Source organism: Gadus chalcogrammus, chromosome 8, assembly GCF_026213295.1.
Source record: "Gadus chalcogrammus isolate NIFS_2021 chromosome 8, NIFS_Gcha_1.0, whole genome shotgun sequence".
Lineage (NCBI taxonomy): Eukaryota > Metazoa > Chordata > Actinopteri > Gadiformes > Gadidae > Gadus > Gadus chalcogrammus.
Window position 1 is genome coordinate 13,341,334 of NC_079419.1, and position 17,113 is coordinate 13,358,446.

A 17,113-nucleotide genomic window follows, 5' to 3' on the forward strand; every position below is an offset into this window, starting at 1 on the left:
TCATTCATCCATCCATCACCTCATTCATTCATCCATCACCTCATTCATCCATCCATCACCTCATTCATTCATCCATCACCTCATTCATCCATCCATCACCTCATTCATCCATCCATCACCTCATTCATCCATCCATCACCTCATTCATTCATCCATCACCTCATTCATCCATCCATCACCTCATTCATCCATCCATCACCTCATTCATCCATCCATCACCTCATTCATTCATCCATCCATCACCTCATTCATTCATCCATCACCTCATTCATCCATCCATCACCTCATTCATTCATCCATCACCTCATTCATCCATCCATCACCTCATTCATTCATCCGCTGGATTGTACAGGCTGTGGAAGAAGTGGAGAAGTTCAACTGCACCAGAACGGAGGGAGGAGGAGGAGAGATGATGAAGAGGGGAATTGAATGCAAATGAACAGAAGGAGAGAGGAGAGGAGACAGTGAACAGATGAGGAGAGAAGAGAGGAGACAGGTGAACAGAGGAGGAGAGGAGAAGAGAGGAGACAGTGAACAGATGAGGGGAGGAGAAGAGAGGAGAGAGTGAACAGAGGAGGAGAGGAGATAAGAGGAGACAGTGAACAGATGAGGAGAGGAGAAGAGAGGAGAGAGTGAACAGAGGAGGAGAGGAGATAAGAGGAGACAGAGGACCAGAAGGAGAGAGGAGAATAGGAGAATAGGAGGATAGGAGAATAGGAGAAAGAGGACAGAAGGAGAGCGAATTGGGGAGAAGAGAGGATAAGGTGAACAGAAGGAGAGGAGAAGAGAAGAAAGGAGAAGAGTAGGAGACGATAAAAATGTATTCGTCTAGTTTTTCTAATCGTTTCAGTACAAATACCAAATACTTTCTGCCAAATGCAGGTATTTGGTTCAGGAATAATTCAAAATGATTATATATATATGTATAATTGGATTTTATTTTTACACAAAATAGTCTAGACTCACTTCTTGGTCACCCCCACGAGACTAGTCTAGACTCACTCCTGGGTCAACCCTACTAGACAAGTCTAGACTTACTCCTGGGTCAACCCTACTAGACAAGTCTAGACTTACTCCAAGGTCAACCCTACTAGACTAGTCTAGACTCACTCCTGGGTCAACCATTCTTGACAAATCTAGACCAATGTGGAGAAGAGGTGAGAGGAGAGCTGAGGAGAGGAGAGGAGAGGAGAGGAGAGGAGAGGAGAGGAGAGGAGAGGAGAGGAGAGGAGAGGAGAGGAGAGGAGAGGAGAGGGAGGAGAGGAGAGGAGAGCGAGGAGAGGAGACGGGTGAAAGGTGGAGGGGGAGGAGATGAGGACATGTCAGGTGCCGCTGAAAGCTGTGGAGTCAGCAGGTACGGAAGTCCTGACACACCAGGGGCTGACAGGAGGTGGAAGGGAGGGGGAGATAGAGGGAGAGAGGTAGGGAGAGAGGGAGAGAGAGAGAGAGAAAGAGAGAGAGAGAGAGAATTTAAATAGACATTTGAGAGCATGGAAGGACACAAACATGGAAAAGAGAGGGAGGACAAGAGAGAAAAGAGAAAACAACAAGCAGAGAGAGAGAGAGAGAGAGAGAGAGAGAGAGAGAGAGGGGGGGGAGAAAGAGAGAATGAGAGAAAGAAAGAGACAGAGACAGAGTGAGTGAGTGAGTGAGTGAGTGAGTGAGTGAGTGAGTGAGTGAGTGAGTGAGTGAGTGAGTGAGTGAGTGAGTGAGTGAGTGAGTGAGTGAGTGAGTGAGTGAGTGAGTGAGTGAGTGAGACTGGGAGCAGGCCCTCACTCCCACTCAGACAGTGATATGTGTTTGGCCCCGGGAATGAGCGGGCGAGAGACTTCAACTAAGTGAGAGAGAAATCGAAGGAGAGCAAGAAACCACGACACAAGACGGGCGAGTGACTCAGAGAGAGGGCGATCCAGATAGAGAGGGAGGGGGGAGCCATGAGAGGTGGGAAATAAAAGTGTCAGAGGGGACACCATTACCGTGCGTCAATGACCCCTGACGCCTCTGTGTGGACAGGACCACTGACAGGAAGTCCATGCGGGTCCACTTCCTCCCTCACCCGCCCTCGAAATGCTGATCAGTAAGGCGCAACGCTCTGTTAGACATGGCGCCGGATACAAGCGTGAGACGTAGATATAAATATATCGACATGTAAATATAGGCGTATCCATGCCCTGCGCGGCGGTATTACAATACTGCTGACCGCGTGCTGCTTCCTGATCCATGAGGAGAGAAAATGCTGAATAGAGGTATGGTAGATATCTCTCTCCCTCTGGTATGATCCCTCCTTCTCTCTTCTCTTCCCCCGGTATCATCTCTCCGTCTCTCTCTCCTCCTCTTTCCCTCCCTCTCATATGAAACCTCCTTCTATCTCTTACTCTCCTCTTTCCCTCCCTCTGGTATCATCCCTCCTTCTCCTCTTTCCCTCCCTTTCGTATGATCCCTCCTTCTCTCTCCTCCTCTTTCCTATCCGCCTCTCCTCATACCTCCTTCTCGTCTCTCCTTTCTCCTCCTCTCTTCTCTCCTCTCGTTTCATCTCCTCACCTCTCTCCCTTCCTCACCTGTCCACCCCCTACGTTTCTCTTCTGTTCTCTCCGTTCCATCTCTCCTTTCCTCTCCTCTCTTCCTCTTTGCTTCCTTCCTCGTACCTCCTCTCCTCTCTCGATGTCTTCCTTCCTTTAATCCTGTTCCCTTTACACGCAAACACACACTTTTACACACACACACACACACACACACACACACACACACACACACACACACACACACACACACACACACACACACACACACACACACACACACACACACACACACACACACACACACACACACACACAATCCTGGCCTGAACTCCCAATGTCCTGACCAGCGTCAGAGCGGACAACAGCCGTATGCCACGACCGCTGCCACCGCCCCCGAGGTGGAGAACAAAGCTCAACCAAAACAACATATTTTGACCCCCGTATCATCCAGCTACAAGCACAACAGGCAGGTTAAGACACACACACACGCATACAGACCAACACACACACGCAGGCGGGTCAACGCCCACACACACACAAGTACACAAACACATACACACAGGCGGGTCAACGCACACAGACACACACACCACACACAGACACGCGGGTAAACACACAGAGGCAGGGCAACACTCAGACATCACACACACATCACACACACATCACACACACCCGAACACACTATATCTGCACCCCCTGCCATTTGACTCTTTTCCCTCCCTCCCATCTATCTCTCCTCTCTCCTCTGTCCATCCTGTGTTCCTCGCCCCCTCCTTATCGCGCCCTACCACACGCAGTGCAAGCACACACAAGAGGGAGACCAGGCCTGTGTGTTCCTGTCTGTGTGTGTTTGTGTGTTGGTGTATGCCTGTAGCTGTGTGTGTTTGTGTGTGCCTGTGTGGGCCTGTGTTCCTGTGGGTGTGTGTGTTGGGGGTGTTAGCCTGTGTGTGTGTTTGTGTGCCTAGGTGTGTGTATATGTGTGCCTGTGTGTGTGTATCTACGCATGCATTTGTGCACAATTGTTGTGTATTGCTCTCCTGCATTCAAAGGATTTTTTGCTTCACGATGTGGCATACATCTGTTGACACACACACACACATACACACACAGGCATCAATCCATCCATGCGAGGGAAAGATACTGACAAGAGGGGGCCGCCCTGACAGAGTGAGATAATCCACCATGAGACATGGTATCTTCCAGAACACACACACACACACACACACACACACACACACACACACACACACACACACACACACACACACACACACACACACACACACACACACACACACACACACACACACATATACACACACGCTCACACAGAAGCATGGGGCAGCAGAGACTCCGAGAGACGGATCGCTGTGCTGTGTCCACAGAGCAGCAGAGCAGGCCGGGCTCTCTACCCGGGGCGGTGTCACCCGATAGCCTTCCCGGGGAACAGTCTGAGCCCCCGAGACGCTAACTTGTCTGCATATGCAAATGTAGCATCGCTGCTCGGCAGAGCTGGGGTACAGCGCTAAAGCTGTGGAGCTCGATTCACTCCGTCTCAGCTCCCTTCCCTCTTCAAACCATTTGACTATATCGTTTTCACTGTTTTAGGAGTCTGTACTTTTCGTTTTTTTTTCCATTTCTGTAAAGGCTTACTTCCAGTTGAAAAGAACAGACTGAGAAGCCGATACCGAACAACCTTCCACCACAGTCGGGGATCCAGAACCTTTTGTTTTAAGAAACAAACCATTAAAAATGCAAGACGCCATGACGCCGTCAAGAAGTACGTCACCACATGCTCCAACATAACAACACAATTCTTAGGTCTACCACAGAGAACAAAAATAAATCATGGCATTAATTCTCAGTCTATTTCTCTGGTGTGACACGCAGAAAGCTCCGGCGTACCGCGGCGGTCTGACCTCTGTGAAACAGGGACACAGAGGAGCACGGAGCCCCGGGTTCGCGGGTGTAAATAATGCATGTTGTTGTTCAGCCACCAGGGGCCGTCTCACAGCGTCTGCGCGGCGGGGGAGCCGCCAGCCATCGACCCCAGCAAACCCTGAAGTCAGCCCCCTCCGAAAACCCTTCCTCCAGCGGTGGGGGGTCCATGCTGATTTAGTAAGGGGTTGGTTCAAGGCGTGCCTAGAATACCCCGGGGAGCGCAAGACTAATGCACTCTGGACTCACACAACTTGTTTACACAAAATGAACAGACTTGTTTTGGTTGCTATTTATTCATTTAGCGGACGATCACATTGATGTTATTCGGGGCTATGTCGGGAAAGAGCAGCTAGGTTGTTGGGCATGGCAGTCCCGCTCAAGGATGCCTGCAGTTGGACCTAGACTGGGGATTGAACCCACGGCGTTTTCGGCTTGCATCAAACGCCCTTGCCCGCTGCCCAGTGCACTACACATCCTGGTGTATTTTTATCCCAGATGAAGTAGTGGTGGCAATCATGTGGCCCAACGAGCTCTCACAGTTCCCTACCGTGCCTCCCCTTCTACATAATCACATCTTAAATCAACCCTCTTTATATGAAGATTTGTCTGGGAAAACCATTCACCCTGGGTTAATTGCACGCGTGTGGAGAGACTGAGCTGATGGAGGACGAAAGCTGCCGGGTTCTCGTCTCATGGACGTAGGGGGGTCTTTAGACCGGGAGAGGTACAGTGGAGTACAGAAGAGTTACAATAGAAGTACATTTGAATACGGTAGTTACAGTAGAGGTACAGTATATAACAGTCGAGAACAATAGAGTTCAGAATAGGTACCGTACAGAACAGCAGATACACCGTTTCGATATAGTTGAGTACAAACAGGTACAGTAGAGAATAGAGCACAATAGAGTAGAGAAGGGGTTCAGCAGAATGATAATAATCCCCTGATGCATACAGTCAGGAGATACGCTTGATATGAGGGTAGATGAGGAGAGGTACACTAGAGTATATCAAGACGATAACAATCCCCTGATGCATACAGACAGGAGATACGGTTGATATGAAAGGAGATGAGGACATGGTGGAGCCATAACGCCATTTGGTGCGATCAACGTGGGCCATCTGGGGAATTACTGTGTTTCTTTGGTTATTGGTATGTGTGTGTGTGTGTGTGTGTGTGTGTGTGTGTGTGTGTGTGTGTGTGTGTGTGTGTGTGTGTGTGTGTGTGTGTGTGTGTGTGTGTGTGTGTGTGTGTGTGTGTGTGACTGTTAGGGTATGTGTGTGTGTGTGTGTGTGTGTGGGTGTGTGTGTGTGTGTGTGTGTGTCTATATGTGTGTGTGTGTGTGTGCCTGTGAGTGTGTGTGGGTACATGTGTGTCATTGTGTCTGTTGTGTGTGTGTCTATGTATATGTGTTTGTGTGTATGGGCAAATGTGGGTGTGGTAGAAAAGCAGAACATAGTTGATGCTTATCTTGGTTATGCATCGATGAGGGTATTTAAGGAGTTGTTGTGTCGATGCTCGTAAACACGACGACCTCAAAAGATGCTCCAATTTAGAGACAAACTCAATAATCCCAGACACACATCCTCAGGCTTAGAGCACACACACACACACACACACACACACACACACACACACACACACACACACACACACACACACACACACACACACACACACACACACACACACACACACACACAAACTCTCACACACAAAGACATACACACACACAAACTAACTCACACACACACGCACACACACAGACCAAGTCACACACACACACACACACACACACACACACACACACACACACACACACACACACACACACACACACACACACACACACACACACACACACACACACACACACACACACACACATTGATGTGTTGGTGTGAAGGATAGCGCTAAGAGACAACTAATTAAATGGAATTCTAGTCTGCTCTGTTAGGACCATTTTAAACTAGATCAGTGGAGTGTGTCTTTGAACCTATGTGTGTGATGATTGCGGGAATATTTTTCTGTCTCTATATGCACCCAATTTGTATGGTGCTGTTTGTGTGTGTATGTGTATGTGTATGTGTGTGTGTGTGTGTGCGTGTGTGTGTGAGTGTTGGTGTCGTTTTTGTACATCTTTTTCTTTTCTATGCTAAGAATGTGTAGACCTCTACATGTTTGCGTGCGTGTGTGCGTGCATGCGTGCGTGGAGGCCCCGCCGCTGCCTACCCTCAGTGCTGATCTCCCTGCAGCGCACCAGGTCGCTCTTGTTGCCCACCAGGATGATGGGCGTGGTGGGCAGCGACTCCCGCAGCAGGAGGCGGAGCTGGGCCGTGCGGTGGAAGCTCCGCCTGTCCGTCACCGAGAACACCAGCACACACACGTCACACTGCAGCCCGGACAGGTCCTATAGGGAACGAACACACACACACACACACACACACACACACACACACACACACACACACACACACACACACACGATTAAAGACTATTACTTAGCACAAGGGGAAAAATTCCACAAAGTTGAGGAGGTGTCAGTAACTCTTCTAGATGAGCTGGATTATGTTTATGCACGCTTTGAGCATAACACCCCGTGCCGTGGAGATGCAAATGAACCGGGACCCCTGCCCACTGGAAATATCAAGAGAAGACCCCAGGCCCAGACGGCATCCCGAGTACTCAAGGGCCCAATCCCAATGTCCGGACTCACGGGCTTTGCTGCGCATTCTCGCAAATTTATTAAGGCTTTAGGGCTGTCCCAATGTCGAATACCAAAAGGCGTGAGGGTTTGAGTCCACACGTGAGTCTGCATCAGTGCAGACTTCACCTAAGGGAATTACCCACAGTTCAAAGCGTTGTGATGTTAAAAATCCGGAAATTAGGAAGGTAAACAACAAAACTACGCTACTGTCAATGCGCGACCAGATGGGAATTTTGGCCTTTTTTTAGTGAGCCGGATCATTTGGATCAGCTCACCAACAACAGCCGGCTCTTTTGGCTCCCAAACGGCTCTTCATATGACTAATTATACCTTTTATAATTCAGCCAAATGTAGCCCGTTCTGACTTATGATTAGTATGTGTAGGCCAATAATCACCTATTTCAATACATCCTTTATACTGAAGTAGTATTCAAAATTAAAAATATATTTTTTCCAATATCAATAAATTGCTGTAGCCGATTGTTTTCATTGCATTTACAAAAAAACAAAAAAACAACACAAATGAGAATTCCCAAACCGGCAAGTGTCAGCAGCCTCTTGTCATTAAACGTTGCCAAGGTAACATGTGCCGTCGTGTAGTGCTGTCCCCATCCCATATATACCTATCTGAGCCCATGTGGCCTCACGCACTCACGCACTTAGCACCTGAGATCAATTAAGTCTGTGAGACCTTAGTCCTTAGTCCTCAGGGCTCACTTTGGGATGGGGCCATGGTGTGTGCAGACCATCCGGCGGATGTATTCACTCAGCTTTTAAACACATCCCTACAACAATCTGTAGTTCTGACAAGCTTCAAGAGAACGACCATTGTTCCTACACCCAAGAAAACAGAAGCCCTCTGTTTAAATGACTACCCCCCGTAGCTCTCAAATCGGTCACCAAGAAGTGCTTTGAGCGGCTAGTCAAAACCCATATCACCTCTTCTCTAACTGACACGTTGGACCCTATACAGTTCGCCTACAGGCCAAACAGATCTACTGACGGTGCCAACGCCCTCACCCTCCACACTGCCCTCTCTCAACTCACATATGTGAGAATGCTATTCATTGACTATAGCTCATCATTCAACACTATAGTGCCCTCTAACCTTATCACCAAGCTCAGGGACCTACGACTTAACACAGTCCTATGCAGCAGGATACTGGACTTCCTGACGGGCAGACCCTAGGCTGTGAGGATGGGCAACAATACCTCCTCCACTCTGACTCTCAGTACTGGAGCACCACAGGGCTAGATGCTCAGCCCCCTCCTGTAATCGCTGTTCACGCACGACTGGGTGGCCACACACAGCTCAAATACAATCAATATGTTTGCTGTCATCGGCCTGATCTACGACAACGATGAGACAGCCTACAGGGAGGAAGTGAGGGCCCCTGTCAACATGGTGCCATGACAACAACCTCCATCTCAACTTCAGCAAAACTAAGGAGCTCATTGTGGACTACAGGAAGTTGCAGAGAGGAGACCATACCCAGCCCCATCCACATAGATAGGGCTGCAGTGGAGAGAGTCAGTAGCTTCATGTTCCTTGGGGTCCACATCAGCGAGGACCTGTCCTCGTCATACCACACCGACATTGTTGTTAAGGCAGAGAGACACGGCTCTTCTTCCTACGCAGACTGTAGAAGTTCGGTATGGACTCCAGGATACCCTGACTGGCTGCATCACCGCCTGGTATGGGAATTGCAACGACGGCGACCTCAAAGCTCTGCAGAGGGTCGTGAAAACTGCACAGCACATAACCAGGTCTGATCTGCCCTCCCTACAGGACCTCTACACTCGTAGATGGAGGAGTGAAGCACAGACTATTCTCAGGGACCACAGCCACCCTAGCAAGAAATTGTTCACTCTGCGACGCTATCGGAGCATCAGGACACGATCCAACCGGCTCAAGAACAGCTCAGAGCACCACAAGACTCTTGAACTCTTAACCCCACACACACAAACATGAATGCACACATGCACACAAACATACATACAAGCACACATATACACAAGTTCCCGCAGACACACACCCATGCACTTCCCACAGAGATGCACCCATGCAGAGACACACCCACCCACCCACCAACACACACACACACACACACACACACACACACACACACACACACACACACACACACACACACACACACACACACACACACACACACACACACACACACACACACACACACACAGTTCATTGAGTTAAGTGGGTGTGAGGAAGGGTGTGAGGGAGGGGAAGGAGCACCTAGAACATGCTTCTTGGTTTTATGGACAGTATGATAAAATTGGAAAGTAAATCGAAATAAACATCAAAACAATCACATTCAATGTACAGCACTTTGAGCGGTCACTGAGGTCAGAAAAGTAAAAGATTAGATGAATTCATAAAGAATAAAATGCATTCCCTTCTCATGCCTATAGTATTAGACTAGCGGCCAAAAGGTGCTAGGTTTTATTCTCAATATCAACAGTCTATCTGCAGACATTCATGAGAAATAGCCCTACCTCCTCATTAATTACCTGCATCTGAAATTAATAAAATCATTTAAAGCATTAAACCTAATGTAATGGTACTGACAAAATACTATAATGGCACTGAAAGCATATCGTAATGGTATTGACAACATATTGTAATGGTTCTGGCAATATAACTGTAACGGTACTGACGGCATTACTGACGGCATTGTGTAACGGTACCGACAGCATGACTGATGGCGTACTATAACGGCACTGACAGCATTAATGACAGCATTGTGTAACGGTACCGACAGCATGACTGACGGCGTACTATAACGGCACTGACAGCATTAATGACAGCATTGTGTAACGGTACCGACAGCATGACTGACGGCGTACTATAACGGCACTGACAGCATTAATGACAGCATTGTGTAACGGTACCGACAGCATGACTGACGGCGTACTATAACGGCACTGACAGCATTAATGACAGCATTGTGAAACGGTACCGACAGCATGACTGACGGCGTACTATAACGGCACTGACAGCATTAATGACAGCATTGTGTAACGGTACCGACAGCATGACTGACGGCGTACTATAACGGCACTGACAGCATTAATGACAGCATTGTGAAACGGTTCCGACAGCATGACTGACGGTGTCACACTAAATTTGTACCGGCTGCCAAATTTGTACCGGGCGCGTCATCCATACGTAATCCACTCCAAATCTGCCTGGCAACAGATGATCGCTTCGTCCGTTGCCTGGCAACGGACGATCGCGTCGAATGACGTGAACATTCGCGAACCTTCTATCTAGCGATCCGTTATCTGTATTGTGCTATTTCGTCCTTGACCTGCTTTAAACACTCAGTTTACTTGCTAAATTTGATTAAACAATTAAATACAATACGCGGAGCATGGAGCATGCGCAGTTGGATTGGCGCGCTGCATGTTGATGTCTGTTCCAAGATGCATGTTTTTTGAAACCTGCCCGGCAACGGACGACGCGATCATCTGCTGACAGGCAGGTTTGGAATGGATTACGTATGGATGACGCGCCCGGTACAAATTTGGCAGCCGGTACAAATTTAGTGTGACACCGGCGTACTATAACGGCACTGACAGCATTAATGACAGCATTGTGAAACGGTACTGACATTAGGGGAGAGGTCCAAACAGGACGGGCAGCACATCCCTTCTGAACCAACGCGGGGCGACGGAGCCTGAGTCTCCAACCAATTTGTCCCAGGCCCATCAAGGGCTTCATTAAACTGCCCAGACATCCAGCAAGACACCTGGCTTAAAGGTCACTGGCCATGTCTTCCTTATCTCTCTCTCTCTCTCTCTCTCTCTCTCTCTCTCTCTCTCTCTCTCTCTCTCTCTCTCTCTCTCTCTCTCTCTCTCTCTCTCTGTGTTGTCCTGTCTCTCTCTGTCTCTCTTACTGCTTCTTATCTTTTTCACTTTTTCTCCTATTGACATCATCTCTCTGTCTCTGTCTCTGTCTCTGTCTCTGTCTCTGTCTCTCTCTCTCTCTCTCTCTCTCTCTCTCTCTCTCTCTCTCTCTCTCTCTCTCTCTCTCTCTCTCTCTCTCTCTCTCTCCATCTCTGAGTGTTTGTGACTTGACTATATCCCTTTTTCCCCCCCTCTCTCTCTCTCTCTCTCTCTCTCTCCCCTTTAGCGTCTGTCGCTTGTCACAATCTTTGTGCTCATGACTCCCTTTTATTGAGTCTGGTTATTCCTGAGCTGTCCTGTTTCTGGTTGTTATTGCCAAGGCTCCGGCTGGCTCTTGACCGTTGACTTAGCCCAGTGACAGGTTGTTTTTAAGTGTTCCCCTTTGATGGCTTTTGATGATGCTTTCATTTTGCTCAATCATGCTGGAGAAAAAAAGTTTTTTGATGCTATCTTTATAATCATCGTTCCAGGAGGACGGTGAAGCTAAAGCAAGTCACAATTCATGTTTTAGGCGGGGGACATGGCAGTGGATCCACCCGATTTAATGACAAAAAAGAGGGTAGACCGGCGGAAAGAGGGGGAGAGAGATGCAGACTGGGGGAGAGAGGCAAGAGAGCCGGAGACACACAGAAAGTAGGACAGATTGATACAAGATATGACTAAGAGACAGAGATGGACAAAGATAGAGAGGGAGGAGGGAGGAGGGAGCCGTCAGGAAGTTCCCATATCTCCCAGTCTGTGGTTTGACGAGGAACCATTATTTCGGACTCTAAATGGCGATAATGAGAGTGAGTTGCAGGCAGGGAGGGTTTGCGTTGCTAGCACAGCCAAAAACAACTTGGTCGCGGCGCGCTGCTAGCTAGCGGGACAGGGGAGGTGGGGTCGGAGGAAGGTAAACAGGTCACTGAGGCTAAGCGGTACGTCGGCTGTAGAGGAATGCTTCGGCCTGTGACGCAGTGCCACCGCTATCTATAGAACCGTCCAACAGGGAGTCGTGATGCTGGGGACCGTTTGTGATTGGCTATGCTGAAGTCATTTTCTCGTGCTCATTGCAGTGAGTGCCTAATTAGTGCCTAATTAGCTCATTATTTACGATTCATGTACTACTATAGCTCATTGTGTTCATGAATAGAGGTAGAGGATTAAAAGGTAACTATTTATATCCATCAATCTGCCGTTATGCATAACGGTTCGGGCAGATTGATGAAAAGATGTAGATGATAAAAAGGTATCTATTTCCATCCATCGATCTGCTATAATGCATCAAGGTTCAGGCAGAAATTGTGTTGACAGATTCTAGGTTTCTATACTATATTTTGGAATGTAATTTTCGTTTCTAGATTACAATTCTCGGTGCTAGATTACAATTTTAGATTGTATATTCAAATTCAAAATTCTAGATTACAATCCTGGAATCTAGATTACAATTCACATAGCGTTTGCCGGGCCATGCCAGTCGCAATAACATCATAAAATATTGACCACTGGTAACGGAATTAAAATGCAATGCTTGTGACCTAAATAGAATCCAGATAAGGACCCACAGATTTGCCAGTTTTTGCGTGTGCGCACATATGTGTGCACTGTGTGTTTGTGTGTGCCAGTGTGTGCTCATGCCCTACATCTAAGTCGCCGGAAGGTGAATATTTAAACCCTCGAGGGAGCAACACGCCTGAAAAATTCACATCTCCTCGAGCAGCGACGAGGGATACGATTGGACGGTGGAAGCAGGAAGTTCATGCAGAGCTTCCTGGCAGGAGAGCAGGGGGGTGAGGAAGACTGGAAGAAAGGAGGGGATGAAGAGGGGGTGGGGTGGAGGAGGAGGAGGAGGAGGAGGAGGAGGAGGAGGGGGAGGGGTGGAGGAGGAGACAGAGGGGATGGAGGAGGAGGAGGAGGAGGAGGAGGAGGAGAGGGGATGGAGGAGGAGGAGGAGCGGGAGGAGGAGGAGGAGGGGGGATGGAGGAGGAGGAGGGGTGGAGGAGGAGGAGGAAGAGGAGGAGGCGGGGGTGGGGTGGAGGAGGAGGAGAGGGGATGGAGGAGGAGGAGGAGGAGGGGGAGGAGGAGGAGGAGGAGGAGGAGGAGGAGGAGGGGGTGGGGTGGAGGAGGAGGAGGAGGAGGAGGAGGAGGGGGGATGGAGGAGGAGGAGGAGGAGCAGGAGGGGGGAGGAGGAAGAGGGGGGATGGAGGAATGGGAGGGTAGGAGGAGAAGGAGGAGGGGGAGGGAAGGAGGAGGAGGAACAGGAGAAGGAGGAGGGGGGGGCGGGGGGGGAGAATAAAAAGGAGGGGGTGCGACAGAGAAACTAAACTATGGAAGTAGTTAGACTAGGAGACAGAATGAACATCGATTGGTAGAGTGACGGAGTGGCCCGGGGGGAGCGCAAGAACACAGTAAGTAGGCTTTACATCAGGTCTCTGCATCACTCTCTCTCCTCACACCAGACAGGTTTCTCTCTCTCTCGCCCTCTTACCCTCTTTCTTTCTTTCTTTATCTTTCCCTCTCACCCAACCTATCTCCCACATACATCTCTGCCTGACCCACTCTCTGTCAGACTCTCTCTCTCCTTTTCTCTCTCTCTTTCTCCCTCTGCCCCTTCCCTTCTCCCTGCTCTCATTTAATCTTTTTGTTTGTCTTCGCCCCTCTAGGGCAGAAGTAGCACAGGAGGTAGAGTGGGTTGACTTTTAACCGGAAGGTTGCTAGTGTGATCCCGGCTCCTCCTACCGGTGTGTCGAGGCGTCCCTGAGCAAGACGCCTCACTCTAACTGCTCCCGACGAGCTGGCTGTCGCCTTGCATGGTTGACACCGCCGTCACTGTGGGAATGTGTAATTGATGTTTGTAAGTCGCTTTGGATAGTGTCCTCTAATTGCCCTAAATGTAATCGTAAAATGTAACGTTAATCATTCTCAACTCCGCTTCCACTCTCTATTTCTATCTCTCCACCTTGCTCTCTCTCTATTCTCAGTACCTCCACCTTCTCTCTGTCTCTCCACCTTCCTCTCTCTGTCTCTCCATCAAAATCAGTCTCTAAATCTCTCTCTCTGCACCATCTCTCTCAATCTCTCCTTCTCTTTTTCTCCGACCCCCCCCCCTGTCTTCCTACGAGTTCCTCCTGTTCCCCGAGTGCAGGCCATCTGTCAACACCTGCCGCTCCCCAACACAGGTGCACGCCCAAACACGTACATGCCGCATACGTGCACGCCCACACACGTGCACAGCCACACGTGCACACCCGTACACTTACATGCCCCATACGTGTACGCCCACACACGTTCCCACACATGCACTCCCACACACGTACAGGCCCGTACGTGTACGCCCACAAATGTGCACAGCCACATGTGTTCATGCCTACACGCGTGCACCGCCAAACAAATGCACACTGACACACACACAAATAGAAAGAAATTAGATGATGTTGCACCCGCAAAAAGGCCTATGAAAATAAATAAATAAATCAACTCATCAATCCACACATGCTATCATCTGTGTGTGTCACACAAACACATGTTTATCACACAAACACATGCGCACACAAATACACACACCTATAGCACGTCATCTTGTAGGTGCTTAATCAGCTGTTGTTTAACACTAGTTAACACAAATGAGTTGGGGTTAGGGTTAATAAATGCTGAGCGCTGCATGGTAATGCGCTCAGACTAAAGTCATAATCTCATCAGGGTTTACCATGGCCAAAAACAAACATCTGGATAAATCCTTATTTTGTGTGTGCTGCCATGTGTGTGTTGTGTGTGATTTGGAGTTGAACTCTGCTCCCAATCCTCTGTATTTATGTGTGTGTATGTGTGTGTGGGTGTGTGTTGAACTCGGCTCCAAATCCGCTGTGTGTGTGCATGTGTGTGCGTGGTTGTGTGCGTGTGTGTCAACATGTATTTTCTCATTATAAAGGTTGTCTGCTGGTAAGTGGAACACAGATTTTAAGCTAAGTTAAGCTATGCGTTTGGTTTGGTTTTGTGGGGGCAGGGGGAGGCAGATGAGGTCAGTGCTCACGTGCTTGTACTCTCAAATGCAACAACCGACATGTGTGTGCACAAATGTCCCCAAACTGCATCAAACAAGGACCAGATGGTGATGTGGACACACAAACACACACAAACAAAGCCGCACACACACACGAATCTAACAAGCAGGATATTCAGATGACTAATGTCCCCACAATACAGAAGACACATACACACACACAAACATTCTAAAGGGTAGAAGGTTACCACTGGACTCATTTCTACCCAGCACAGGACCCCATTCACTAGTGAATAACCATAAGGCATAGCTGGGCCAAACAGTACCCTGAATCCTAGCTGGTCATGGAACGCCTGGGCAGCCCTGTGTGTGCTATCTGGGACGACATGAAGGAACAGATCAATATGGCTGATCAATGGAGACACAAACCAGAGGGAACAAGAACAGTGCGTGTGTGTCTAGGGACTTCCTTGTTCTGGCAGTCAAGGCTTAAATCTGATACAACAACAACAGAGGATTTCAGCAGGGAGCTTTTCAGTTCTCTCTCTCTCTCTCTCTCTCTCTCTCTCTCTCTCTCTCTCTCTCTCTCTCTCTCTCTCTCTCTCTCTCTCTCTCTCTCTCTCTCTCTCCTCTCTCTCTCTCTCTCTCTCTCTCTCTCTCTCTCTCTCTCTCTCTCTCTCTCTCCCTCCCTCCCTCTCACTCACACACCGCAGGACAACATGCCCATGAGGAAACACATCTCAGAGGCCATCTGGCCTGGCTAGACACACGAGGGCAAGCACACATGCAGGGATGCACACACAAGCACACACACACACACACACACACACACACAGGCAGACGCACACAAACACACGAAACGCATGTAAGCTGAACTCGTGAGGTCAAGAGTAGGGAAGTAAACAAAGTCAGACTAAAAGCAATATATATATATATATATATACACATATATATATATACACACACACACACACACACACAAACACATGCTGCACACCGTGTTCAAGAGCATCTCTTAAGATTGTCATCTGAAGAGGAAAGTGAAAGTGAAAGGCCATGACACCTTTGCTGACATTAGCTGACAACATGGCCGCTGAACCGTCTGGCACATGATGGAGACATGTAAGCATGCTAGCAGGCTGACGAATCACTGGCCCAATTGACAACAAAACGCATAAACACCAAGGGCCCTATCTTGCATCCGGTGAAATTGACTTCACCACAGGCGCATGTGTCGTTAGTTTGCAACTGGTGCAGAGCGTTCTTTTCCCTCTTGACGCCCAAACCACACCTACGGGTAATTAGGCTACTTCAGACCAACCCTTTTTAGATTTGCGCCAGGCGCAAGAGTAATTTTTGCGCCGGTAAAATAGCGACATCGCCATAGAACCGCCCACAAAGCTACTTGCGCTTGGTCCATCTCACTTGCATTTCAGACCGTTAAAATAGGGCCCCAAGCGTTAAAACACCCCCGCACACACACACACACACACACACACACACGCACACACACACACACACACACACTCACACAAACCCACACCAGTCATGTGACAACAAAGTGGAAAAGAACAAAGATGATGTCACCGTAGCTTTCAAGTGTGGCAGACGTGCCCTTCAGCAATCGCAGTTTAGTGACAGTGAATGTCAGTTTTCCCTCTAGTACCTACATACTATACTTTACTATTCTGGCTAATATACACCTATATTCTATACTACTGCCATGTGTGTGTGTGCGTGTGTGTGCCTGTGTGTGAACTTTGAACTTTAAAATGTATGCGTTGATGCTTCGCACTCATCAACGATGAGCATTTGTCATCAAAGCAGCTGCTTCATGCACTGCGGCTCGCTGTTGGCAGAACGTCCTGACAAATTAATTTGTGTGAAGCCTGCAGAATGAAACTAATTACATTGAGCGTTTCACGGAGGCGCTGGCTGATCAACGTATGCCTTACGAGCAGATGTTCCCATCCACGTCCCCACCACAGCCCCACTGCCTCTTTTCATTTCAATCCGCCAACCGCAGTGGATAGGGA

General features: G+C 48.7%; 1 protein-coding gene across 1 annotated transcript in view; it reads right to left on the bottom strand.

Annotated features, from left to right (window-relative positions):
- The window catches only part of rem2 (RAS (RAD and GEM)-like GTP binding 2), a 31,862-nt gene that overhangs the window by 2,965 nt on the left and 11,784 nt on the right, over positions 1-17,113 (bottom strand). The window contains exon 4 of the mRNA XM_056597544.1: positions 6,694-6,871. Coding sequence (XP_056453519.1) covers positions 6,694-6,871 — 178 coding nt within the window. The remainder of the gene's footprint in view (positions 1-6,693; positions 6,872-17,113) is intronic.